The 27,060-nt window shown below is 54.5% G+C and overlaps 1 protein-coding gene across 2 annotated transcripts; it reads left to right on the top strand.

Moving 5' to 3' along the window:
• The first annotated feature begins 436 nt into the window (after nt 1-436).
• Nucleotides 437-26,056, top strand: TBX4 (T-box transcription factor 4). 2 transcript variants are annotated; one of them, XM_040639902.1, is made up of 8 exons: nt 437-625; nt 1,411-1,505; nt 9,497-9,616; nt 10,907-11,054; nt 21,394-21,546; nt 22,506-22,594; nt 22,718-22,953; nt 25,231-26,056. In XM_040639902.1, the coding sequence occupies exons 1-8, from the start codon at nt 437-439 to the stop codon at nt 25,845-25,847; spliced, it is 1,647 nt and encodes a 548-aa protein (XP_040495836.1). In that variant the 3' UTR covers nt 25,848-26,056. The 2 variants fall into 2 exon arrangements, with proteins under 2 accessions (XP_040495836.1, XP_040495835.1); XM_040639901.1 differs by having other exon boundaries at nt 25,228-26,056.
• The last annotated feature ends 1,004 nt before the right edge of the window (nt 26,057-27,060 follow it).

The raw sequence follows: 27,060 nt of genomic DNA, 5'->3' as shown, positions 1-27,060 counted from the left end.
TACCCAGGAGGTGTCCTGGCTGCCCTGACCCAAGAGCGAGCCTGGACCACAGTTATTAGGAAACAGCGAAAAGAGATCCGGGCCTCAGGCTCCACTGGAGCCCAGCAGGAGGGAGGGACTGGGGGTACAGCTGGGGCAATGCCGAGAGGGCGGTCCTTCCCCCAGACCTGCTCATCACACAGCCCCACACCCAGGGGCAGGCAGACCTTGAACCGCACACAGACCCTCCCAGGTCCAGAACCCAGAGGGAGGAGACCACCGTCCTACCCTACGCATTTTCTCCCTCCCCCAGCTCAGAAGGGGGCGGTGTCCACGTGCGCCGGGGCGGCCTTTCCCTCTCGGCCCGAAGTCCCCAGGCTGGGCTGGAGCGGGCTTCGGGGCCTCTGGCGAGTGTGGACCCGGGCATGTGACTCGGTGTGTGCTGTGCCCGCAGGAGATGCTGCAGGATAAGGGCCTGTCGGAGAGCGAGGAGGCCTTCCGGGCCCCGGGCTCGGCTCTCGGCGAGGCCAGCGCTTCCAACGCCGCCAACGCCCCCGAGCCCGCGCTGGCTGCGCCGGGCCTCAGCGGAGCCGCGCTCGGCAGCCCCCCGGGCCCCGGCGCCGACACCGCCGCCGCCGCTGAGCAGGTAGGGCCCGCTGGCCGTCGGGCAGAGGTCGGGCGTGGGTCTGTCTGCAAGGCTGCCTGCGTCTGCCAGTCCGCCCCAAAGAGGACAGGACTCGATTCCCGGGGGACCTGGCTGCGTCCCGGACCGCGCGTTCTGCTCCGCGGGGCAGGGCTCAAGCTCTCTGCTTCGTGCCCTCGGGGCTACTCTGGGACAGACTGGGGAGGGCACCCTTGTGGCTGCGGGGCGAGCCCGGGCCGAGTGTCCAGCAAGGGCGATGCTGAGAGGGCGGGGGCGAAAGCCTGGCACAGGGAGGGAAGAACGGATCCCAGCCGGTGCGAGCGGGGAGCCGCATCGCGGACGTCGCTGAGAGGGTCACAGCGGTAACCTGATGATCACAGTGAAAGGAATCCGTCTGCTCACGCCCTCGGCCTGCGTGGGTCTGCGTAGCGTCTGCGGGTGCGTGCGTCTCTCCTGTGTCTGTGTGTCTGTCCGCAAGCCTGTGGCTACATCCCGCCGCGTGGAGTGTTCATGTTTGTGTAGTGTGCCATCTACCCTGGCACGGTCAGTATGTGTCCTCAGCGGACCCTTATAGGTGCAGCTCCGAAGCAGTGGGTTTCAGCTACTGTTTAAATTTTGAAAAACTCACCAGGGGTGCAGTATAATTTTATGAAACGAAACCTTCAGGCATGGGGTCCTGGGGCTGGCAGTCCTCTGCACAGTTCCTTGGCTCTGTGTCCTCCGTCCTGAGGGCTCCGCGTGGAGCCGTGGCCCAGGCCGACATGCGTCCCCTTCCCTGTCATCCCTAGACCATCGAGAACATCAAGGTGGGCCTGCACGAGAAGGAGCTCTGGAAGAAGTTCCACGAGGCGGGCACCGAGATGATCATCACGAAGGCGGGCAGGTCAGCGCTGGGGTGTTTAACGGGGTGGAAGGTGACTGGTGGCACCCGTGGGGATCCTCAGGAGCTCCCTTACCAGTCCTCTCTCCTGCTCCAGCCAGAGGGATGACAGGCGGCCCCTTGGACGTTCTGGCCTTAGCCCGGCGTCCTACCACGGTTTCCGACTGGGCCGCAGGATTTCACGCCGGGCATCCTCTAACGCCTCCCTAGGGAAGGAAGGATGGGAGGGGCAGCACTATGCAAATAAAATGCAAATAAGGATCGTGACGCCGAAGGCCCCAGTTCCAGCACTGTGGGCCCCCCGGGGGGCTGCTTTGTCCTTCTCCTTTTGGGGACCTGCCGGGTTTCTCAGGATTGCATTGACTGGGGACCCGGAGATGGCCCTCAACAGATGGAGGAAGGGGACCTGACTATGTGTTCCTATTTCCATAACTTTCCTCGGCATTGTGAACCCCAGATCTCTCATCGCAGGGGTGCTGGTCTTCTATTGTCAGCACCCCCCTCAGCCAAGGGAAAGGCACTGTTGGGCCCTCCGTGTGTGTTGTTTAGGGAGCAGCTCTCGGGTGGCTGCCAGAAACAATGATTTATAAAGTGGAAACATCTTTAAAATGCGCTGGTGTCTGTGGGAGAGAGACTAGAGGAGAGGGTGAGAGGAGGGAGATGCAGACAGGGCAGGACGAGAGAGATTCGGTGGGGCCGGGAGTCCCGGGAGGGGCAGGAGGGCTAGGCCAGTGGTTATCAGTGAAGGGGGATTGCTGCAGACAGAGAAGCGGGGAAGAACGACCCTCTCCCCACTTACTCACATTTGACTTTGGTCCCTGGGGGACAGGGTAGGTGTGAAAACATCCCAATGCCTGGCCCATAATGGGGTTTTCCAAGGAGTAAGGTGGTGAAGCCAGGGATAGGGGGGGTCAGACCTCAGCAGCTTCCAGTGCCACTCAGCGGCTGGGTCTGTGCACTCCTCAGGCAAGGTGCTGCGGGGTCTCTGCCCTGTCCTCATGCCCCTCTGCAAAACCATACTACGGTTGTATGCACAGCACTTAGCTTAGCTCCGGGCACATGTAAGCATACCATAAAGGCTGGCTAAAATTAATCGTAATTAGAGAAATATCTGGCACCCACTCCGCATTTTTCTTCTACTTTTTAAAGAACTCTGCTGAACTGCTCAAAGAACGGTGGGCTGTTCAAAAGAAACAAAAAGCTGGTCATTTGCAGTGTGTGGTGTAGGTCTGCTGTGGGGTCTGCTCCCTGGCAGGCCTTGCAAGGTTTCCTTTGTTTTGTTGAGGTCTGGACACTTGGCCACCGGGGCCCCGGTAGGTGGCAAGGCCACCTAGAGCCTCTCTCAGAAGAAGAAGCAGGGGGATATCCGGGCCTGAATTTGCTGCATTTGGGAGATGGGGAAGGAGGCTGCGTAAGGGGAACCTGGTAGAGGGTGCCACTTGGAACCGTCCTTGAGGACAGTGGGGAACCAGGTGTCACAAGCCTTGCCTCTTCCTAGCTGAGTGCACTTGGGCAAGTCTCTAAGCTTCCTGTGGCTCCGTGGTGCTGCGGAAAACAGAGCCGGTGACTGTAGACTTACTTGCCATCCTTCCTTTCTCGGTTACTGTGAGACTCAAACCAGGGCTCCTGTGAGCTATGTATGGTAAATTGTTGAGCGGATTATAGGTGTGAAGAGGGGGAATTTATTTCTTGTGACTGCTGGGGTGGAGGGAAGGAAAGAAAAAAGAGAAAGATCCAGAATTTCCCTTTTTAGGCAGCAGAAATAACCTTGTTTTTTGAAAATAAATGGCCAGCGTGTTCTTGGGGCAAACCTGGCCTCTGCCATTTAAAACAAAAGGCATTTGTGATTCTCATCAGTGGGGTTTCCTGCATCTGCATGGGTCCTCCTCCTTCCCTCGCCCAATACACACACACACACACACTTCCAGAGGTGACCAACATCAGGCAGATGTTTGTGCCCGATCCTAGAGGAGGCTTAGAGATGGGCCTCAGGGAATGCTGATGATAATTTTTAAATGGCTGCCATGAAGTCGACCAATTATGGTTTCATCACACTCTTCCATTTCTCTGGTGGAAAGTTATTCCTGCAACAAGTCTAGTCCTTAAGAAAGTCACTAGCCTCATCACCCGTCCCCATGGTTCTCACAGACCCTCTTTCCTCCTGCATAGGTGCTCACTGACCTCAGAGACCAAATTCAGGGCTCTGATCCCTGTGGCCTGGGCAGCCACAGGAGGCAGCTTGCTTTGCTGGGCCCCTGTGGACTCCCGGTTCTCTTCTCTGTGTCTCTACCAGCACCCTTCCTGGGACACCTGCATTTCTTAGCAGATGGCCTGGACCCTTCTCCTGAACCTTGAATCACAGATTCCTAGACTGCTGGAGCTGGAGGAGAACCGAGGGAACACAAACCTGACCCCAGAGAAGAGAAGGCACTTGGCTCTTATAGATAGAAGCAAGATTAGGCAGTTGCCGGGTCTACACAAGCCAAGCGGATGTAATCCACCCCAGAACAAAACCCCAACTTTGAGAAATTCCTGTTATGGCTTATTTACAAGGCCGTTCAACGTGGGATTGTTGCTCTACCTTAGGGACCCTGGCGGGTTAGGGGCATGGTCTGGTTGAGGGAGAGGCAGGCCCTGGAGAAGGGGAACCAGAATGTTCTCAAGCTAGTGTGAGTCTTTGGGTCACAAGCCTCTTGCCTTAAGCCCTTGAAGGTCTGAAGGCCAAGGACAGAATAATCCCCTTCATTGGATAGCGGCTTTGGATTCTCAAACCATTCGATCTGGGGAATAAAATGCCAATCACATCAGGAGACATCAATTTCTGAATACTCAGTAACCCCTGATGTCAGGTGTAAAATGGGGCCAGAATCCTCCCAGCCAGTTTCTGTCTCTCTCAGGCTCCTGCACTCATAAGTTTTAAGCCGTTTACTGCAGAGAGCAGACCCCTCCTCTCTCTACCTCCTTCACATCCCTGCCAAGCTTGATACATGTGAGAAACTGCATTTTCTCCCAAACATAGATAAAAGTGAGCTCCACAAAAATTTAAATATAAACCTCCCAAAAATGAAGATTTCCTAACCGTTTGACTGCTCTCCTCCTAGGTCATGGTTTTGCCACCAGATAAATCTCCACTATCAGCCTTCATAGCCTGTTGAGTTCAATGTTGCTTGTGTTAGTGACAGTGAATTTGCGTTTGAAAAATGAACTACCGATGAGAACTCCTGTTGAACCTGTATTGTTTGTTATTCTGAGGCAAGGATTTGGCCCAGCTTAATCCGGGGCTTCAAAGCCAATTGCCCTTGCTCTGTATACAGAGCGTCAGAGCCCAGTGGCGTGGGTGATAAGACAAGTAAGGGTTGAAGACACTGGGAAAGTGGGTTGGGGAGAGAGTCCTTTGATCTCTTTCTAAAGTATTTTCTGAAAGCAAAAGTCTATCAGAAGGAAGTGTCTTTAAAAAAAAATCTGAGAAACAACTGATCTTCCAAAACAGCATCCATTCCACACACCCTCACTCCTGCCCCCCCCCAGGGAAAATATTTCTTAAAAATGCTTTGAGTGAATTAGAAAACTGTGTGTGTGTGTGTGTGTGTGTGTGTGTGTGTGTGTGTGTGTCTAAGTGGAAATAAATTATGAAGCTTTGCCATTGCTCTCAGAAATCATTTGGCTCTAGAAGGTTTGGTCTCAGTATAGGCAGCAGCAGCAACACAGCAACCCCCCCCCCCAAACTGAGCCTTGGTTGATGGGCCTTAACCTCTTCCCAACATATTCAGAAATCTCTCTCAAGATTCCCAGACACTAGGGATAGAAAGAAGAGTGGGGTTTACAGTGGATCCCCATTCTTTGCCTGCAACGGGTTCCTTTCAGACTCGGGGCTGCACTGCTGGTGTATATATATATGTGTGTGTATATGGACAGCACACATATGATATATATACGGGTATAATTTTCAATGTCCATTTTATTGAAGTGGAATATTCCTGCATAAAAATGAGCAAATCTTAATTGTACAGCTCTATAGACTTTCACAAAATGAGTACCTCCAATCAAAGCTCCACCCAGATAAAGAAACAGGGGAGAAACCTCCTGTGTGCCTTCTCACCCCCCACCACTCCCTGCCCCCCTCGAAGCCCCTCTCTGGACCTCTCATCCTTTGATTTGGTTTTGCGCCTGTGTTTAAGGGAAGGCACATTTAGCTGCTCCTGGGGTTTCCGGGCCCCCAGAGAAAGTCGGGTGCCTTCAGGTTTCGGGTTTGGTGGCCTGCCTAGGTGGAGAGAATCTGGCTGGTCTCCTAGGTCCGGCTTACTCCNCCCCCCCCCATCTGGATTGGTGGGGGGCTCGTGGGTCAAGGCCAGGAATTTGGCGATGGCTTTGGCCGGAGAGCCGGGAGCCCCCGCAGCTCTCGGAGCCCAGCTGAACTTGCACGTCCCCCCTCGGCAACGAGCGAGCATTTGAGGGGTCGTTGCCAAAATCACAGTGCCCCGAATCCCTTGCCCCAAGCCCCGCAAGCCTCCCACGCCGAGAAACGTCCAAGGAAGCTTATCTTAGCAGTTCATTCTAAAACCATTTCCGAGTATGAAGTAGATAAAGGCTCCAGCCCGCACCCTTTCAGAGCCTGTTTCATGATCAGAGGAGAAACCCCCGGCTTTCATCTCCTCTCGGGCGGCGGGGCGGGCGGCTTGTTTATTCCCCGGCGGAGCCGTTTCCGCGTGCGCCCGGAGCGCCTCTCTGCCTGCGGGGCCCGGAGCCCCGAGGGGGCGCCAGGGACGCAGCCGGGAGGCCCGCGGGGTGCAGGGACGGAGTGGGGGAGAGGGCTCGACGGCGCGGGAGCGGGGTAGGGGGGCCGCAGGGTGTCCGGGACAGGCGAGCCAGGGATTCCGGGCCAGCGCTGGTGGCGGGGCAGAGTGGGAGCCAGGCGGCGCTGAGTCCTTCCCTCTCTTCCTGGCCCTCCCTCCGCGACCCACTGAGGTGTGCATTTCCCCCACAGTGGTGGTTTTCAGGTCCATTTATGTCCTAAGTCACAGAAACAGTTTACATGGCGCCGTCTTTTCATGGATTTCAGTAGAGAGGGCCTTTACAGTGTAGGGGGAGCCCCGAGGGTGTCACAGCTCCCAGAGCCGGCCTGCCTTCTGGGGCAGGAGTCATGCCCACCCCTGAATGCTCCCGTGCTGGGCCCCTGGGCTCCAGCTTTAGTCCCTTCTGGAACCAAGGGCAGATGCCTTCAGCCGGGGAGGGCGGCTTACAGGCGGGGTGGACCTGGTGCTTCCCCTGAGCACGCAGCTGGTCCCCCACCTGGGTGTGCCCTTCATTCTACTGAAGTCCCGCAGGTGGGGAAATGATAGGGCCTTCCCCGAGGCCGGGGTTCTCAGGAGCAGTCACCAGACTGGACCCTGACGGGGAGGCACCTATTGGCGGGAAAGCAGTGGAGCTCGCTGAGCCTGAGTAGTTCAGCCTGGAGCAGTGGACCTTTGAACTCCCCTTTCAGACCCGATATCCCATCCCCCTCCCTGCCTCTAAGTGCCGCTGCCCTTGGAAGAGGGGAATTGGCAGGCAGCTGAGGCAGAGGCTGGGGGATCCCTTCCTTCCCTGCCCCAACTCTTGGCAAAGCCTTCCTGAGGGTGTTTGCCATCAGGAATCCCGTCTATGGTCAGCTTCTAAGAGAAGCCAAATCACAGGACCCCAGTTCCGTGCCTTGAGGAGCTGAGCACAGGCTGCTTATAGGCCCTTAGCCATGTCAGCCTGGCCTCCTGAGCAGCTGAGATGAAGTGTAGTAGGGAGTAGGAGTGGGGGAGGGGCCAGGTCCTTCACCCTCTTCTCGGCCTAGCTTAGGAAGACTATTCAAGTGGCAGGGAGCCATTTTCTCCTGGCCCCCTTGTACATACTGGCCTGGGGGGCAGCCATATCTGCCCTCTGCCATTGCCACCTAGAGGGCCCTCGTGCCAGGTCAGCCCAAGCACAGCCAGGCCTGCCCCATTTCGTGGCAGTTTCTGTAGCAGTTACAAAATGGTGGCCTGGAGGGGACAGGATTCTTGGCCTTCCCCCAGGGAGGAGGGGAGGTGAGGCAGCTGCTGCCTTCCCCGCTTCAGCCTTAGGCCTATCAGGGAAGAGGCTGGGCCAGGAAAGAGGGTGGTGCAAGCCCCAGCTGTGCCCCCAGGCCTGGCAGGGGCTGGTAAGCAGGAGGCAGGATTGGGTTCCTGAGCCCTCTCACTTCCCCCATTCCTGGAGAGGGGGTGGGGTGGACATTTGAAAATGCTTTCAATTGACATCTGAGACAAATTCTTCCACACGGTTTATAAGTCCCTAGACTTGCAGCTAGAACTTCCCTCCTCGCTCCAGGCACGCACACACGCACACATGCGCACTCCACTGTGTACTCAACGTACAGGCGCTCGTGCATACACAGGGCCACACACCTCCCACGTCCCTGGCCCGCTGCAGTGCTCTCACGGGCCTTTCCTCCCACAAGAGAGAGGGTGAGCAGACTGGGGCCGGGCCAGGGGTAGAAGGGAACTCTCTACCTCCCGGTCCTGGCCGGGGCTTGCTGTAGGGTCTGCCGGCTTGTGGAGGCCTTGAACCCTTCCAGAAGCCCTGTCCTGTCCAGGTAAGCTAGAACCCCTGTTGACAAAATGGGGCGGGGGCGGGCTCCAATCATCTGTTTGAGGTGCCTAGGACAGCTTCTCTTGAGATTCCCCTTATAGTCTCTCAGCTCAGTGAGGAGGCAGACGACCTCTTGATGGCTTTCCTTGAGGGGACTGGTTGGGCACTGTCCCAACTCAGGGGATTTGGTTCCTGACACCTTAGTGTCTCCAGTTAGGTTTGGATCGGCAGCGTCTCTGTCGGGGGAAACACCTTTGTGGGAGATCAGCTAGGAGAGGGTGGGGGTGTCCGAGGAGGATTGTGAGGAAGTTCTCTCTGCCCCTCTGGGGAGGCTGAGTGTCAGGGACCTGGTGACCAGGGGGCAGAGCTGTGCCCCTGCAGGTATGTGTACATGCTGTTGGTCGTGTGTGTGCTGAGGAGTCTGGGGAAGCCCTTCCCTAGAATATTCACCGAGCCTCAGGGTCCCAGACAGTCTTGGCATGAGCTGTGGAAACTGGAAAACTTCCTGTTTTTTGGTGTCTCCATATTCCCAGAGGTCGGTCATCCACTGATTTGTGGAGGGAGGAGTGCAATGAGGGCCAGTGGTAAGAGTCACAAATGGACTCAATGAATCCACACACCAACATATAAGATAGGTAGTAACATCCCCATTTTAGAGATAAGGAAACCAAGGCACAGAGGGATCCAAGCAACTTGCCTAACACCTCACAACCCATGGCACAGTGGTTCTAGAATCCGTGCTTTTCCCCATGAGGCTCCTGAGCTGACCTCGCCTGGTCCCCCATTAGTGTGCACAGGCCCAGGCAAGGTCTTCACACAGTTAAACACTTCTGCTAAACACCCCAAAGGAATCCAAAGACCTAGCAGCACTCTCCTGTTTTCCTGTGAGTTGGTTTGAGGCCTGAAGGTTTCCACAGAGGCAAGGCCCAGAGGAGACACTCCATTGATTACAGAAGCAGCTGACAGGGACTTCCAGATCTTTTGCTCTGGCCCCTGTAATGGCATCCCAGAACTTTAGTAGTGTATGGACTGACAAAGGACAGGAGGGATATTAAGCAGCCAGGTTGGTGTTGAAATCTTCTCTCATGACCCTGAGGGTTTCTGTGCTTTAGCTGCTCACAACTAGTAGGCCTAAATATTAGGGGATCGTGGGGGAGAGGGAATTGTATTGGGGAAGCCAGGTAAGCCCTCTTCCTAGACACAGCTCCTGGGGCTCAGAGCGGCTAGTGCAGCCCTTCCCTTTTGGGGGGGGGGGCTGAGGCCAGAGAGGGACGGGCCTTACCAGCTCACACAGTTCTGATCGGGGCCAGTGTCTCTGAAGGCCTTCTGTCCCCTCACCCCTGTGTGCCATCTCTCCTGGTGCCGTCTATGCCTCTGCCTCACACCTTGGCTTCCCCCAGGAGGATGTTCCCCAGCTACAAGGTGAAAGTCACGGGCATGAACCCCAAGACCAAGTACATCCTGCTGATTGACGTCGTCCCTGCAGATGACCACCGCTACAAGTTCTGTGACAACAAATGGTAAGAACCTGGGACCCTCGCATCCCCCGTCTTCTCCCAACCACCTGGTGTTTGGTCCGGGGACTCACCAGTTAGCTCCAGCGTTTGCCCAGACCTGCAGCCTTGGGGACCGAGCCCGCAGGAGCTGCAGGGTCGGCAAATGTCTGCCCACCGGCTGCAGATGGGGCTGGGGCTGGAAAGGAGCTTCAGCGTTTGAGTGTTTGGTGGCTTCCAAGAGTCTGTTCTCTCCCTAGAGCTGTGGACAGACAGGATGGGTGACCATGCTGTGGGGTGGAAGATGGACACCAGCACTGGACGGATATAGGCTCTGGTCCGACCGCACTGGGGAGGAGGATGGGAGCTGTTTTCTTGGGGGACTTTGATATTGGATGGTTAGCACCCAGGTGCCTGGTCCGTGGCATCTCTCTGCTGTCATTCCACTTGCTCATTGTCTGGCTGTGAGCCCTCCCTTTAAGCCGTTGATCCACAGTGAGGGGCAGCTGCCTGGTGGTTGGACGACGAGACCCTCTGGCAAAGGCCAGGGGGGAAACAAGTGGGTTGTAGGGCAAAATGGGGGCTGGGTAAATGAACACTGGGCTGCTTTTCCTAAGGCGACCTCCCCTGTACCCTGTCTGTCCCCAGAGCCCAGGACTGAGCTCCAGAGGAGAGAGAGAGGGATTGAATGAATTAGCAGCCAGCGGATGCGGGCTCCACAGGGGTTGGTAGCAGGGTCAGCAGAGACTGGGCTGAAGAAGCAGGATTCAGTGGCCACGTCCTGTCAAGGGCCATGTTTCTATTTCTTCTCTCTTTGGGTTGGATTATCATTCAGAACAGGCTCTGGCTGAGGGGCAGTTGCCAACTAATTTCTCTGGGGATAAGCACTGTATTGGGGACAAGCAATTTGAAAGCTGTCTAGGTCCTCTGAGAAGCTCCGTCCAAATAAAATAATTTAAAACATTTTAAAATTGAAACTAGAACATGTACAGAGAAATGCCTAAATCTCCCCACAATAGATTAGTGATTAGCCCCATTCTCGGAAGTAAATAATCACACCTGTCTGCACCTTCCCTTTCTCTTTCTGCTGCAATCAAATAAAAGAGGTTCAGAATCGCTGCCCCTCCTCAGCTCGCTCTCCTCTGACCCTCACTCCTGCTCACAAAGTCCTAATCTGAGAGTGTAGAATGAGCAGTGATTTTTTGCCCCCCTCAGGTTTGTGGGGATTTGCTCTCAGAGCAGGCAGGGAATCTGGGCTTTTCCAGACCCAGATTCCAGAATAATCAACTACTGTGGTTCTATCTACTCTGTCGGCAGGATGGTGGCAGGGAAGGCGGAGCCCGCCATGCCAGGAAGGCTCTATGTCCATCCCGATTCTCCTGCCACTGGGGCCCACTGGATGCGGCAGCTGGTCTCCTTCCAGAAGCTGAAGCTTACAAACAACCACCTGGACCCCTTCGGCCATGTAAGAAAGAGGCTGTCTGGCCTTGAGAGCTGGCTTGGGGTGGGGGGGCTGGGTAGGGGTGGAGATGTGGCGCATCCACGGTGGGGATCCAGCTCCGGGCTTTGGCACTCGCCGGGGCCAGACTGGAAGGAGCACCGGTCCGAGGCCCACAGCCGCACCTCCTTCTCCTCACACTTGCCGGCTCCATAGCTTTGGGCCAGTTTCTTGGCCGTTTTGAGCCTTGGTTTCCTTATCTAGAAACCTTTCACGGTTGTGAGAATTAACAGAGAGAATACGCAGGAAGCCCTGTGCACGTGGGAGGCTCTAAATAAATGACGGCTGTTGACAAGGACAATGATGATGGTCAAATCTCTCCACTTCAGTTTCCCCAAATTTGGCCTTGCTGAGCCCACAACACGTTAGCTTTCTTGGGAAAGTTGCCGATGAGTTCTGAAGCCTCTCTTTGGCGTGTGCCGTCTGCCTGGCCTGGCAGCCCCTGCCCTCTGGAAGGGAAGGCCTCGCTCTGGCAGCTCCTTCCTGGCCTTGCCGGGGACCTGGCTCTTACAAGACAGACTCTGAAGCCCCAGGGATGCTGCTGCTGACGCCCCGTCCAGGCTGCGGAGGCTCATTCTTTCCCCATCTGGCTCTGGCAGGCCCACAAAAAACGTTTTATGTGGAAATTTTTAGCTCAAGTGTGTGGCAAACTGAAGTCTGGGGACCTGGTATTATCCACCAGGGCACAGGCCCGGCCCCTCTCGGCTACCCATCGTTACTCTGGAGTACAGGGTGGGGTGGGGTGGAGCACGGGGGCAGCAGAGGTCGCGGGATGCCGTTGCCCAGGCTGTACATGTAACACTCAGGGTGTGGCTGGTGGAAGGCGATGCAGGGTTGGGGTGGGGTGGGGTGCAGGGATGTGCCTCTTTTATATCTAAGTTCTACTCCTGACGAGTTGCATGCAAATCAGAATCCTGTGAATCATAGTTCCTCATGGAAAATGCCAGCAATGGGTCATTTCTGATTGATTGGTCTATAAGACAAGCAGCTCTTAGTTCTAATTTTCGGAGTCCGTTCAGTTCTCTTCTGAGTTGGTAATCCATAAACAAGCAACCAGGAGAAAGTTTAATTAACGTAACTAACTCCTGACTTTTCCATTTTGCAAGGAGCACGGGTTTTCCCATGCAAGGCTGGCAGGTGCCATGGGGTGTGCACAGAAAGGTGCAGCCCCAACTTCTCGCGGGGGCGGAGGCAAGACACCGATCTAATGGGAAGCGTGGGCCAAGCCCCCACCTCCCAGAGCACAGGACCTTTTAACTGAGGGACAGAAGGGCCTCCTGGGTCTTACTGGGCACTATCCTGGCCAAGACTTTGCTTCCCGTTGGCTCCTACCTGGCCTCCTCTGCTTGTCCAGGTCATGGGACCAACTGGGAAATGTTAGCGAGGGCCTCTATGGTGGGAATTTGGGACTAGCTGGTGGGCACGTCTCTGCCCACCCCTGCGCACAGGGACCCCACGGGACAGACCACTGGGGTGAGCACAGAGCTTGGCAAGAGCTGATCTTTGAGCGAGGGGTCAAGAGTACCCAGGGATCAAAGCTCTGGGGAGAATGTTGGATGCACAGCTTGCTATCATGGTTCCCCAGCTGCAGGGATGCCTCAGGGGATTCTTCTACCCCTCCCCCCCAAACTCCTGCAGAAAGTGGCAGGGGAGGACTCACGTGTTTGAAAAGCTGGGCTTTTTTAAGAAGCGGGAGAGAGACCTGGCCTTCATGGCCCAGCAGTAGATTTCCCCAGCCTGGCTTGCCTCTGTGGTGGCTCTGCCGGAGTCCGGAAGGGGTTTGCAGTCATCCTGCTTGCAGTCTTGAGTCTGAGCTAGTGGGGCTGCCTGAGGGGCTCGTGATGTCAGGGGTGCCCCTGGCTACACTCACCAGGCCTGCCTGGAGCTCACCTCTCCTTGGCAGTAGGGATATTCCCCATACTAACTCAGCTCTCTCGCCAGAGGGTTGGGAGGCCGAGCATCTTCATTCTCCCCCCATCCCTGCGTCTACCCAGCACGAGCAGCCTACTGGTTACAGCAACCCATGTACGGTGTCAGGACCCAGAGATGAGGTGACTGTCTCAGGGGCTGGGTGGGAGTAAAGGAGCCGGCTTGGACCCGTACCCGTTCCCAGCCCAGCATTCTTTGGCTTTTCCACCTGTCTTCCTGTCCCCAGGGCTTGAGCTGTCATATCTTCAAGTATGTAGAGCATCACTGGAGAGGGAGAAGCTTTTGACCATGCAGGCGAGGGCTGTGGAGGATGGATTCCTAGACAAGCCCTGTGGACCAGGGCTTTCTGCTCGTGGGCCTGCGCCGGCGGCAGTGCTGAGCCCTTCATCACCCTGCCTGGCTTCTCGGCTTCTCGGCACAGGAGCTTGGGAAAGAGCCATCTCGGGCTACGAGTCTGCCCCGAACAAGCCCTTCCTTCTGCACTGCTCCCCTCCACAGTTTCAGTTTTCCCTAAAATCTTCCAGACCTCGAGGAACTTTCTCAGCCAAATGAACTTTGGACTTTTCCCTTGGGTCTCCTAGTCCCTTGGGGATTTTAGCTGTTGCCTTTCATTTCAACCTTCCCCAGGAGAAGGGTCCAGGGTCCCAGTGAGGGCCTGGGCTTGGCAGCTGGTGCTACAGACAGGAACAGGGACCCCTCAGACCACATGTCCCACAGGTTCCAGGACTGGGTTCTGCCTCGAAAACTCCTTGCAGTGTTTGCTGTGGTCCAGGAGGGCCCTCTGTTCCTCCCTGGGCGGGGGGTGGGGGGTGGGGGTGGGGGTGGTTCAGGGTATGACCACTGATTTCTGGGAGTAAGCCCAAGGCCAGAGAATGGGCAGAAAGGATCAGGGGGGCTGGGCAGGACTGAGCTGCTGCCTTAGGGCTCCAATTCAGCTCCACTTCTGTTCTGCTGCCTAGAGAGGGGCAGGCCCCCCCTTGCCTCCTACTTGCACCCCCTCCCACCCCCGGCAGGGTCCTGGGCCAGGTAACCATGAAATGGTAATAGAAGCCGCTTCGGGAAATTGAGGAGGGCCTCACCGAGGTAGGACCTGCCTCCTGCTGCAGGACATAGAGATGGCTGGGTCTTACTTTTCTCCTGATCTGGAGGCAGGGAGGCCATGGCTGCAGGGGGGTGTGTCTGTGTGTCTGTGTGTCTGTGTGTGTGTCTGTGTGTGTGAGAAGAGAGACGGCCCTCACCACCTCTTATGTCCCAGGACCCCCAGATTGCTGACCTGGAAGACCAGCTTATGATTTCTGGCATAGTAAGTCTAACTGTTCCAGAGGCTGGGTTAGCTCCAGCCTGGGGGTGTGGGCTGCAGCTCTTTGGCCACCAAGTGGCACGTGCATTGTCCCCTTGGTGTGCTACTTCCTCCTCTGACCACAGGCCTCTTCACCCAGGTAGTTACTGCCGAGCCTTGGGGTCCAAGCTGTCCCTCTTCGGGGAGGCAGTTCAGGGTCCCCATTACACGCTCCCAGAGTGCCACGCACCTTTCTGTCCTAGTACTTACCACGGTTAGGATTGTATTTATTTAAAGATTTATTGATTTATTTTAGGGGGGAGAGGTGGAGGGAGAGGGAGAGAGAATCCTACGCAGACTCCGCAGTGAGCACAGAGCCTGCCTTGGGGCTCCATCCCATGACCCCGAGATCACAACCCAACCCACAGTCGGACGCTTAACCAAATACGCCACCCAGGCACCCCCACAATTTCATACTTATAAATGAAATTTGTTTTTGAATAGGTAATACAGTCCCATGTTTTAAAAATGAACCAATGAATAAATAAAAATGTCTGTAATGAACCATTTGTCTCCTGTGGGTCCCCATCCACCCAGTTTCTTCCAAGCCCCGCCACAGGCAACCACTGTCACTTGTTTCCTTTTGGCATTTCTTTTTGCATATACTAGCAGAATGCAGAATCTCAGTCCTTTCTTTTATACCACAAGGTAGCATACTATAAACGCTTTTGCCCCTGGCTTTGTAAACAGTGTAAAATGGTTATCACGCCCTTCATCTCCAGCTTCTTTGATTCCTTTCCTTACGGCCGCACAGAATTTCATGGCGCGGTTGTTCCCTTAATCACGGAGCCAGTCCTCACGGAAGAAGTGAAGATGCCTATTTTCGCTCTTTCAGTTAAACTGGTACATATGTCATTTTTCACCTGTGTCAAGCATCTGTGTGGCGAGTTGCTTGCTCAAAGGGTGTTTGGGTTTGGAGTTTGTGGTTTCGCCCTCCATGAGTTGTGCTGATGTGGGTTCCCGGCACCGCTGTAGCCTCCCCAGCACGCGGTGGAGACGTGTGGGCTTTTCCCAGTCTGACCGGAGAACTCTAGATAGCTGTAGTTTCCATTTGTATTTCCTTTATTCTGAGTGAAGGTAAACGTCTTTTTTCCTCTTCTGTGAACTGCTGTCCTTACCCTTTGCTCATTTTTCTCTCAGATTTTCGAGCACTTACCCATTCTAGGAGCGTGTATAAATGGGGAAGACTTAGCCCCTCTGTATGATAGGAATTGCTCGTATGTTTTCCCAGTTTGCCGTTTGCTTTGTGACTTTGCCTATAATGTTATTCCCACACAGAAGTTTTTGATTGACTGTATTGCTCTTTTCCTTATGGATTCTGGATTTTGAGTAGCTGAAAGCCCTTACCCACTCCTCACTTAGAAGGAAAAGTTCTTGTGTTTTCTTCTAGGATTTTATGGATTTATTTTTACATTTAAACCATTGATCCTTTTGGAATTTATTCTGGCATTCAACAGGAGGTGTGAATCCAACTTTTTTTTTTTTTTCTAAAGAGCTATCCAGTTGTCCTCACACCAATAATTGACTGGTTCTCTTTCCCCCCTGGCTTCAGATGCCTTATTTCTCTAAACTAAATCCCCATATGAATTTGTGTCTATTCCTGTGCCAGTGCCTTTGCTGTTGAGACCATGATAGGTTTTAGTGTCTGGCAGGGTCGGTCCCCCATTGCTCTTCTTTTGCAGAGTTTTCTTGGCTCGTCTTATCTATTTTTTCATAGGAACTTTGGATCAGCATATAGTATTGAAAAAGACACTTATTTGTATTTCTATTACAAACCCTCGAAATTATAAACTGACTTAAGGAGGATGTATAGGAACGCCTTTCTCTTTGCTGATGCCTGCTTTTTGTCTTTCAAAAGTGTCTCCAACTTCTCTTCATCAGGATCTACACATTTTCGGTTAGGTATTTCATCTTGGTCATCACTATTATAAATGTAGTCTTGGGATGCCTGGGTGGCTCAGTCAGTCAAGCGTCTGCCTTCGGCTCAGGTCATGACCCCAGGGTCCTGGGATCGAGTCCCACATCAGGCCCCTTGCTCAGCGGAGAGCCTGCTTCTCCCTCTGCCTGCCGTTCCCCCTGCTTGTGCTCTCTCTCTCTCTGACAAATAAAAAAAAAATCGTAAAACAAAAGAAGAAGATAGAAAGTTGATAAACTTTAAAAATTAATAAATAAATAAAAAGATAAATGTAGTCTTTGTTCCAGTACCTTTTCTCACTACTTACTTTTGCCTGGTTTTTGGATGACTGTGTGACTTCCCTGCTAGATTGGAAACCACAAGGTTTTAAATCACCATTGTACCCTAGTGCCTGGCACTGGGCCTGGCATAGTGGGTGCTGGTAACAGTAAGTGAATGACGGAACCCACTGACGGGGGTGGGATTTAGCCAGAGAAGTCATGTCCTCCGCCAGGGGCTGACCTTCCTCCAAAGCTTATGCTGTCAACTTGTCTGTGGGGACCCAGGGCTATTGATCTCCCTCTTTTCCTCTTTGTCTCCCACATTTGCTGCACCCTGTGTGTGCTGAGCCCTTGCAGGGTGCGTTGGGAGATATAGATGCCCCGTACAACTCCCGAGCAGGCCTGGTGCTCCCCAGCCAGGCACGCGTAAGAGCTCAGGCTCAGGAATTAGAGCCAGTTCGAGCTCCGCCTCCCACTGGCTGGCTGAAGTTGGGCAAATGCCTTCACCTCCCCGAGCCGCAGTCCCTCGTCTGTGCTGAATGCGCCCCCAAATAATGCCTACTTTATAGGGTTGTAAAGAGTACTTATTCGACAGGCGTACGCTCCTCCGCACAGGGCCTGGCACATAGGCTACGCTCCGTAAACACTGCAGTGTCTGTGAGAGAAAGCAGAAAGCTTGCCGGGCCCCTGGGCTGCTGCCGGGGGAGTGAGGCCTGAGGCATATCTGGCCAAGGCCTCGGGAGTTGGCTGATGGGCGGCCTGACTCAGGTCTAGTTTGGATAGTCTTTCAGCCAATCACTTACCTTTCTGGGTCTCCGTTTTTTCCTCTTTTTGTGTAAACCGTAGATCCTGTCTCTGTCCTTACCTCTTTGCAGGACTGGAGAGGATAAGCAGGATGAAGGAGAAGGTAGTCTTAGAAAGTAAAATTCTGAGGCAGGGGAAAATCTGTTTTTAATCTATGACGAAATGGACATCAGTCACACTTGGGTGGCTAGCATCCAGATACACTGTGTTCTGTGATGGACGTTAGGGCCTGGTGAATCCTCGTCTCTGCAGTGTGGGGTTGACACTTTATTATTAATTTCTGAGCATGTTGTTGTGAGCAGGGTGTGCTCTCTGAGAGGCCATCTGGAATCTTCTCAGGATTCTGTCTCCAACCGGCTGTGGGTTCTTGGGCAAGTCATGTTCCCTCTACAAGCCTCCTGTTTCTCATCTGTAAATTAGGAGGTCGGACTTGAATGATTTCTGTGGTCTGCCTCTCCATGTCCTAGTGTGCTGTGATTCTAATGCAGATCAAGCTGGACCTCATTGGCCAAGCACGCTAGGGCGATCTCCCGGGGAGATGGATCTCTGGCGCTATCACAGTTGTTAAAATAGAACAGGCTTCTGAATTGTAGCCAGAACATAATGAATCCCATTTCTGTAAAACAATGACGGGACCAGTCATGTAGTGGGGTTTTCTGACGTGGCTGGTCCGTTTGGCCCAACATCCTCTGCCACAAACATAAATGTGAGACTCTGGCAAAAGAGATTAATGTGGCGCCTGAGGAACTTCCGAGTAAAGCCAGGTGTGAGTCACAGAGTTGGTTTCACATTCTCCTGGGCTGTTGGGGCTGAGGCGCCAGTTGAAATTTGCGTTGGTTCCATGACTGGGACTTTCTTCCAGACACCTGTCCAGCTTCCAGACTGTCCGTGTTAGGAGGGTGTTTGGGACCACTTCTTAGTCGAAGGCCTCCCTTTACAGATGGGGACCTGAATGACTGGAGGGAAATAGCTTGCTCAAGACTTGCAGCTGCTGAGCAGAGATCCACAGAAGCTTCTGGACCCTTCCTGACTTCTCTGTGTCTGGGATGCACCCCCTAGTGGCTCCTCCCTGCCCCTGCAGGTCTGGCACTTTCTCTCTTCCCAGGTTTCCCTGCCAGCCAGTCTGGGTCCCTCCCCTAGAAGGTGTGTTTGGCAATCTCTCCACCTCAGTCAATGGAGGACCTTGTCCGATAGGCCAAGGAGTTCGGCCTTTATTCCAAGGGGCAAAAGGAAACCATCAAAGGTGGCATTATGAATATAAGACATTTACTGAGCTCTAAATGCTGGCAGGAATGGGAGAGGAGAACTTGGGAGGAAAGAGGAGGAAATACAAAGGAAATGGATAATCTTCCTGGATGAACTGGAAGGTTCTAAGCAGCGGAGTGACCTGATCTGATGTGTAGCAGGTGAAAATGGAGATGGAGACAGGGAGGAGGTGGTCCCAAACCCAGAGAGAGATGAGGGGGCCTGAATCGGGGCTGGACAGTGGGAATGGGGCGGCTTTGATCTTGTGGATGGAGTCACGGGACTTGGCCGCTGACTGGACCTGGAAGTGAGGACCGTGAGGAGCAGGGAGTTGATGATACCGGGCTCTGGCCGGACCGATACAGCCCAGGACGCCCAGGTGGCAGAGGAGCACGGTGGGTGCTGTGACCTGTCTGAAGGCATCCTTAGGGGACAGTCCCCCTCACTGCGTAGGTGCCTGCGTCTGCTTAGGTCTGTCAGTCCACCGTCTGTGTTCTCCCCGCCCTCAGAGAGCCGGAGTGGCCAGGGCCTGGTCCCGTGCGGGGGGCCGCAGCATGCCGGTGCTCACCGAGAGGTGGTCTGTGCGCAGGTTTAATCTCTTGTTTTGACCTGGAAAATGCCTTAGAGGCTACCTTGTCTCTAGCGAGCAAAGGAAGGTAGGAGAGGAAGGGACAGAATTTGCGGTCATGTCCCAGGTCTTCCCACTCCTGTAAGCCTGCCTTGCACTTACTAGTTCCTGTCTTGGGGTAAAGGAGCCCAGAGGTACAAAAGGAGTAAAAGATATGGCCCTTTCTCTTTTTCTTCTGAGGAGTTTACAGTTTAATTGAAGAGACAAGCAGAAACAGGAAACCACTAGGAAGCAACACAACAGCCAAGTAGACAATGTGTGGGGAGGAAGTTTCAGAATCAGGGGTTCACAACAGGACCCAGTGATCTGGGAAGGCTTCCTGGAAGAGTTGGGCCTTGAGATGATAACCCTAGAAGGTGAGAGATAAGGGGAAAGGAAGATCAAGGAAAGGGAACTGCATGTGAAAAGGCCCAGAGGTGGGAGGGACTCTGGGGACTTCTGGAGGCATCTAGGCCACCTCCCAGGTATTTAGTTTCCAGGTCTTCTGGGAACTTGTGTCCTTTGTGGGCTCCTGCAGCTGGGGGCAGTGCGGGGTGACAGAGTAACCTAAGGGGACTGGGAGGTGTTTCCCAACACTCATCCCCTCTCCCCAGCCTCCTGGAAACGGATGTCCATTGAGGCCTCCCAAGGCAGAACTTATGTCCACTCTGAGTTTGTTTATCTGGAAGGCTCCAAGTTGGGCAGTGGGTCCCCAGTTACAGGACATGGCTGGGGGTTCGGGGTGCCTGTACCTGCCCTGAGAGGGTCCAGAGATTTGTCTCTGGGGGCTGAGGGGGGCACAGCCCGTGCAGAGGGCAGAAAAGCTGGTTCCTGCTGGATGGGGTGACCCAGCCAAACCGAGGAGCCCAGGGAAGGCCAGAGGCCACGGCCCAGCTCCTGAGCCCCTTACTGTCAGCCACGCCTGCCCTCTGGGCTGTCTCTGTCCCCAGGCTGTGCTGAATGTGGCACCTTTTCCCAGACTAACGCTTCTGCCCTGGCTTGCCCTGGAAGAGCCTGGTTCCGGCCCTTCTTTTGGCACTCTGGTCACCCAGAGGTTTAATCTGGGAACTGGGAAGGGTGGGCTAGCCCAGGAAGGGGCACTCCTAGAAGGAAAGGAAGGAGAGAAAGGAGCTCAGAGAGTAATGGGGCCAGAGGGCCAGGCCAGCCTTGCCCAGCCAGGATAGGAGCCAAAGGGTTAACAAAAGCAGCAGTGCTGATAAAATGCCCCAAATTCCTGGTCCTGCCTCCAACAGAGAGGGCGTCTGGCAAATGTCAACGATAAAAAATACATTTTAACGGCACCTGATGCAGCCGCTACCGTGGGGCACGGCCGAATGGAGCAGGTTTGGGGCGGCAACTACTGTGTGTTTCTCCCAGGGCTCTGGGAACAAACGTCCTGGGCTCTTCTGGCCGGGTGTGGCGACGCCACCCCAACCCCAGGCACCCTCAAGGGCCCATAGGTGCGTGGGGCCTCTGGCCGTCTCTGGCATTATTTCTGGAACTTTGCTCTCTCTTCCCTTGCTACCTGGAACTCAAGCCCATGATGGAGCTTCCCTCTGGGCGGTGAGCAGCCTTGAGCAGGTCTGAGGGCAGGATGCGTCTGGGTCTCCCCGAGCCCCTTCAGCAGGCCTCTGCAAATGTGGAAACGGATGAAAAAGGTTGGAGCAGGACACTTTCCTCAGCTGCTCCCCCATGCTGCATACCCGCGCAGGCATCTCTAGGAAAGGCAGGTCACACGGCAGTGGGGGGAGGAGGAGAGGCAGGAGGGGAGCGGGAGCAGCAGGGTGAAGGCGCAGCTAGAGCGGGGAAACCCGAGGGAGGTTAGTTATGTATGAGGATCCTCTTTTACAAAAATATGAAAACCGAGGCTCAGAGAAGTCCAGTGACTTGCCCGAGGTCACACAGCGGGTCAATGACACCCTGGACCTTTGCCTACAGCTCAGAATTCCACCTGCTACGCTGTGCTGAGGTCTTGGGGCCAGGCATTGGTTCTGGAGCAGAAAGGCTGAGTAGGGACCATGGAGGCTGAGCTGGGACCCAGGGACCTGCTTCTTCGCTTGGGAGCATTAGCACCTTTCTGGCCTGTCGCACTATCAGGCCCTGGAACCTGGGCTTTTAGGAGAATGAAAGCCAGCCCAAGGCCAGGTAACAGACCAGGGACAATAGGGTGGGGACCTGGAGCTCAGAAAGAGACTCTTCTCTTCCAGATCATCCTCAACTCCATGCACAAGTACCAGCCACGGCTGCACATCGTGAAGGCTGATGAGAACAATGCTTTCGGCTCCAAAAACACAGCCTTCTGCACCCATGTGTTCCCGGAGACTTCCTTCATCTCTGTGACCTCCTACCAGAATCACAAGGTACAGCCGCCCCCCAGCCCCCACCACTGACCCTGCCTGGCATTTCTGTGCCACCACAGAGAGACAGGAAAGGAAGCCCCCATGCTCGAGGTGGAGGGGCCTCGGACACCTGGACTGTCCCCCAGAGCAGTGAGAAAGCAAATGCTGAGCAGGAAGAGAGACCAGACCCCTAAATCTCTAGTGTGAATAACTATGGGGAGGGGACAAAGTTGGCAACCGTAAGAACCAAGAGTGTGGAGCTTGCCTCGTGGCTTGAGTGTTAGGCCATTTCTTTCTATAACCTTCTTTGCCCTGGTGGGATTCAAAGGTCAGATTCTGGGCCTGCCAGGAAAAAGGGAAAGAATGGGGAAAGGAGCCTCAGGGCACGGTCAGCTATGTGGGGGCCAGGAGACTGAGCGTGTCAGCTGGTGGCCAGAGGGGTCTATCTCCCACCCCGCCACAGCCCTTCCCCAGCCTGACGGCCCCCAAATAGCCTCCGGATCCCTGCATGGGCCACTCTCCCCTGTCTCTCTGCCTCTGCCCAGGCTGCCCTTCTCAGGGAGCTTGTCACATCGTGCAAGGGACTGGCCAGGTGGGCTGGGGGCGTGAGGAAGGGCCGTAGGCTGTGGCAGATTTCAGCCAGAAGAGTGACAGTCAGATTTGCATTGAGTACGGCCCCTCGGAAGCTGAGGTGGCTGATGCAGTGGACGGGGTGACACAGGTGGGAAGCTGTTAGGGGCACGCAGGTAGCCCGGTGGGGCAGGAGAACAGGAGACAGAATCAGGAGGTCCGCAGGGAGTAGAATGGACGGAAGCCAGCAAGGAGCCAGCCGTGAATGGGGAGTGCAGGGTGGCCGAGGGCTGGGGTGTGCACCTTCCCAGGACCCTGCCAGGAGCTCAGAATGGTCTGGGACAGGGGAGGAGGGCCAGCAGCCAGCCCAGTCCTCTACCCCCGTGACTCTGTGTGTCCTCTCCTGACAGATCACACAGCTGAAAATTGAGAACAACCCTTTTGCCAAGGGATTCCGGGGCAGTGACGACAGTGACCTGCGTGTGGCCCGGCTGCAGAGGTGGGGCTGCCTGGCCCGGGGCGGGGCGGGGGCAGGGCTGGGGGTGGGGTGCAGACCCGGTAACCCTCAGAGTATCTTTACTCTCCTCCTGTCTCCCCGTCACTGCCCTCCCCACCTCTCCAGCAAAGAGTATCCTGTGATCTCCAAAAGCATCATGAGGCAGAGGCTCGTCTCCACCCAGCTCTCAGCCAAGCCCGACGTCAGCCCCCTGCACGGTGCCCACCAGGCGCTCCAGCACTACCAGTATGAGAATGGGGCTCACATGCAGTTTGCTGCGGCGGAGCCCCAGGACCTTCCCCTCAACACCTTCCCGGCCCAGAGGGACTCCAGCCTCTTCTATCACTGCCTGAAAAGACGAGGTAGCTCTCTCCTAGTCTGGAAGCCCTAGAGGGTCAGACGTGCGGTAAAGCTCTTGCTACACTCTCCACCATACGTGCGAACATGCACGGTGCACACCTGTGTGGGCTCGCACGCACACACACGCACACCTGGTTATCGTGTGGCCCGGAAGCTTAGCGGCCGTGGCCGGTCTTAGTGCCGGGATGTTGATTCTTCATTGTAATGCAGCCTTCAGAATCCTCACAGACAGCTTATGGCCTTGGTGTCCCCAGGACCCCGGTTGCTACTCTTGCCCAATGCCAGGGGCTCCTTACAGCCACTGCTTTCAGAGCCTTCGAGGGGTGGGCAGATCACACAAAGTCAGGTGGGCTTGGTCTTTAAGCCTGGGAGGAGGCCAAAGCCTCAGGGTCCAGAGGTGTGGGGATTGGGGCTGTCATTTATCAAAGCACCCTCAATCCTAAAGCAGGGGTGACCCAGAGTCATGAGAACAGGCTCCCCACCTCATCATACCAGGATCTGCAAAGGCGTCTTAAGAATGGAAATCAGCTATGTGGATGTAGATTGGGGGCCGGGAAGCCAGACAGAAGAACTGTTTTCTTTTTCTTTGAAGGAGAGGAGCCCTGAGCATCTATGCTCTGATACTGGGTCTGGTCTCAATTTCTCCATCTATAATATAGATGATTACTGTTTATACCAGAAGAACTCTCAGGGCCCCTTAAATTCTCTTGGGAATGAGTTTGGGGACTTTTCCTTAGAATCCAGAATGTTCTTTCCACCTAGCTCCAAGGGAGCAGCTGGTAGAGCTCTGCGTACCCTCTGCTCCAGTCCTATTAGAACGAATGACCTAGAACAGGGGTCAGCAAACTGTGGCCCTTGATCCAAATCTGGACTGTTGTCCGGTTTCGTTTGGCCTGTGAGCCATAAAAAATGGTTTTACATTTTTTCAAGAGTTGAAAAAAAAATCAAAGGATGGCTATTTCATGATATGTTAAATTACATGAATTTCAAATTTTAATATCCACAAATAAATTGTATTGGAGCACAGACACACCCATTTGTTTACCTGCTGTCTGTAGCCACTTTCATGTGACACCAGCAGGGTCAAATGGCTGCAAGATTCCGTTTCGGTCCACAGAGCCTAAAATATTTACTATCTGGCCTTTTCCAGAGCAAGTTTGCTCACTCCTGACCTCGAGTGACTGGGCCACTTTCCAAGTCCAAGAGCTTCATGTTCTTGAGAGAAAGGAGGAATTTAGAGAGAAGATAGAGAGGAGGGATGAATGAGGGATAACGAGAGAGCTGGGTAAGAGAGAGGGCCAATTTCCTCCTCTTCAGGGGAGATGCTTCCAGAGGGGCGGAGGGGAGAGGTGAGTGCAGGTCCACTCACCCCCAGGCCACCCTGCCCTGCGTACACACACAGCTCCCAGAATGAACCCCTAGAGAAAACAGAGGAGGGAGGCCAAGTGAAGCCATTGGACGAGTGTCCTTCAGTTTGTTGAGTGGGCTGTTGCCAAGTTCTCAGGCCTGGGTCGTCCCTGAGTCCCCGGGGAGGATGTGCCACTCCAGACAGTCAAGCTCTCATGGTTGAGGACATCGAAAGACACACATATGTGGTTTGGGGCAGCTGATGACATCTTTCCCCAAAGAGAGTATCAGCTTAGCCTTAAAAGTCCAAGTCACCTTTTACTTATTATCAGCTCCATTTCTTAATTTTGTAAACACTGTTATGTTGGAATCTGCATAATAACAGTCTGCTGGGACTCCTTTGAACACATGCAGGGTTTGCTTCCTCTTCTAAAAGCAACAGGAACGTGCCTGCGAGTAGCTTTGGCTTGCTAAGGCCTTCCTGGGAGCTGAGGATTAAGGCAGAAACATTGTGGCTTTAATTTTCTGGCTAATTCAGACAGATGTGGCTTCTGGGCCTAGTCTGGCCTGGCAATTGCCTCCACTTTCCTTGGCCAGGGTGGGCCTCGCCTAAGAATGCCAGTGCACATTAAGGCCTCTTCCCATCCCCAAGAGTCAGGGTGGCAAAGGATGAAAGCTATACGCCGCCTGGCTAACCACATCACTCGGTGTCCACTGATGTGGTGTCCCCCGTGGCCTGTGAGCAGGGTCCATAATCTGACCACTTCTTGGCTGCTGCCACCTTTTAAAAGCTGTAGCTGGTGCCATGGCCACACGGGCAAGGGCAAGGCCTGAATGACAATGGCGGGCCGTCTCAGCATCCAAAAGGAGGGTTCCGGGCCCTGGGCTGGTGGAATATGGCTCTTCCTGAAGGTTTCCTTGTCTTCCAGCAGACAGTGCCCGCCATCTGGACTTACCCTGCAAGCGAGCCTATCTGGAAGCGCCCCCTGCCGTGGGAGAGGATCATTATTTCCGTTCTCCCCCTCCCTACGACCAACAGATGCTGAGCCCCTCCTATTGCAGTGAGGTGACCCCAAGAGAAGCCTGTATGTACTCAGGTTCGGGGCCCGAGATTGCCGGGGTGTCCGGGGTGGACGACTTGCCCCCACCCCCCCTGAGCTGTAACATGTGGACGTCGGTCTCCCCGTACACAAGCTACAGTGTTCAGACGATGGAGACTGTGCCTTACCAGTCCTTCCCCACGCACTTCACCGCCACCACTATGATGCCTCGGCTGCCCACTATCTCGGCGCAGAGCTCCCAGCCGCCGGGCAACACCCACTTCGGCGTCTATAATCAGCTCGCACAGTCTCAGGTCCGGGAGCGGGGGCCCACCGCCTCCTTCCCCAGGGAGCGCGGCCTCCCTGCCGTGTGCGAGAGGAAGCCTCCCTCTCCACACCTGAATGCTGCCAATGAGTTCCTCTACTCTCAGAGCTTCTCCCTGTCCCGGGAAGCTTCCTTACAGTATCATTCAGGAATGGGAACTGTAGACAACTGGACTGACGGATGACTCCCCTGTCTGTCGACAGCCCCAGGACCATGTTGATCCAGTGTTACCCTCTGTGGGTGGCCTGCGCTACCGAGAAACACAGGAAGGTACTTCAAAGGGTGGGGTGTCTGCGTGTGTGCCTGCGTGTATGTGTCCGTGTGTCCGTGTGTCCGTGCGTACGTTTGGAGAGCATCCACCTTCTGACATACAGCTGAGGCCATGACAAGGAAGAAAACCACAATTATCTAAGAAGTGATTTGGGCTGCAGGACCTGGGTCCGCTGTTATCTCACGTCTCTTGACAGGTGCATGGCTGGGACGGGAGTGGAGAGTTCATGTGAGTTATTTAGAGGTTTTGATAATATAATCTTTGATTTACTCAGGGGCCAGGTGGTGAGGTCTGTCTCATAGGGAAGGTTGGGGAAGACTCTCATTGCTGGGGTGGGAGGGCTCTGTGCACGTCTTTGAGTTCCTGGCCTTCTGTTAGCAAGAAAAGCTGGAAATCTTGTCTGGGGAACAGGGGGCCCACTCTTTTGGCCTCTGGAGATTCTGTGAGACGACCCGAGACACGCGCTCCGCTAAGCCACAAAGCGCGCTCTGGGAGTGGAGCTGACGGCTCAGTCAGTGGTCTGGAAATCGATCCCTGGAGTCCCGAGGACTGAGGGATGACTTTCAGAGAAGGTCATGTGCTAAGTGCCACCTGATGGTATTAAAAAAATTTTTTTTCCTTCAAGAGGAGGGAAAATGCAGCCAATAGCATCTCTGTCATCATTCAGGTTTTCTTTTATGGTACAAAGCCCTTCCCCTGAGCCCCCGACATGCAGTTTCTCACTCTCTCTGGTGTACAAGACTCAGCCTCTCAGGCACCATCTGCATCTGAGGACTGGCAATTACGAAACACAATTCACCTGGCAAAGTCCCCAGGAGACCACATTGGAGCTGCTGCCAGGCAGAGCCTGTTCTGCTCCCAGAAAATCCTCGCCTCTGGAGCAAGAAAGCCCAACAGAAATAAAAACAAGAATTGAGAAAACATTCATTCCTTCCAGTAAATTCAGCCAGGGAGCTCAGAGAAGCAAGGATAATTCTCCATGAGGCGGATCGTGGAGTCCCCAGCCCAGCTCTTTAGTGTTGAACGTCACCAGACCATCCATGGGGCTGGTGTGAACTCTGTAATCAAATTTGGGAAATCACTAAACTCTTTGCATGCTGAATAGCTATTTATATATTATATAAAT

Source organism: Ursus maritimus, unplaced genomic scaffold (genome assembly GCF_017311325.1).
Source record: "Ursus maritimus isolate PB19 unplaced genomic scaffold, ASM1731132v1 scaffold_24, whole genome shotgun sequence".
NCBI lineage: Eukaryota > Metazoa > Chordata > Mammalia > Carnivora > Ursidae > Ursus > Ursus maritimus.
Note: the sequence above shows the minus strand (reverse complement) of the source record. Positions and strands in the feature narration are given on the sequence as shown.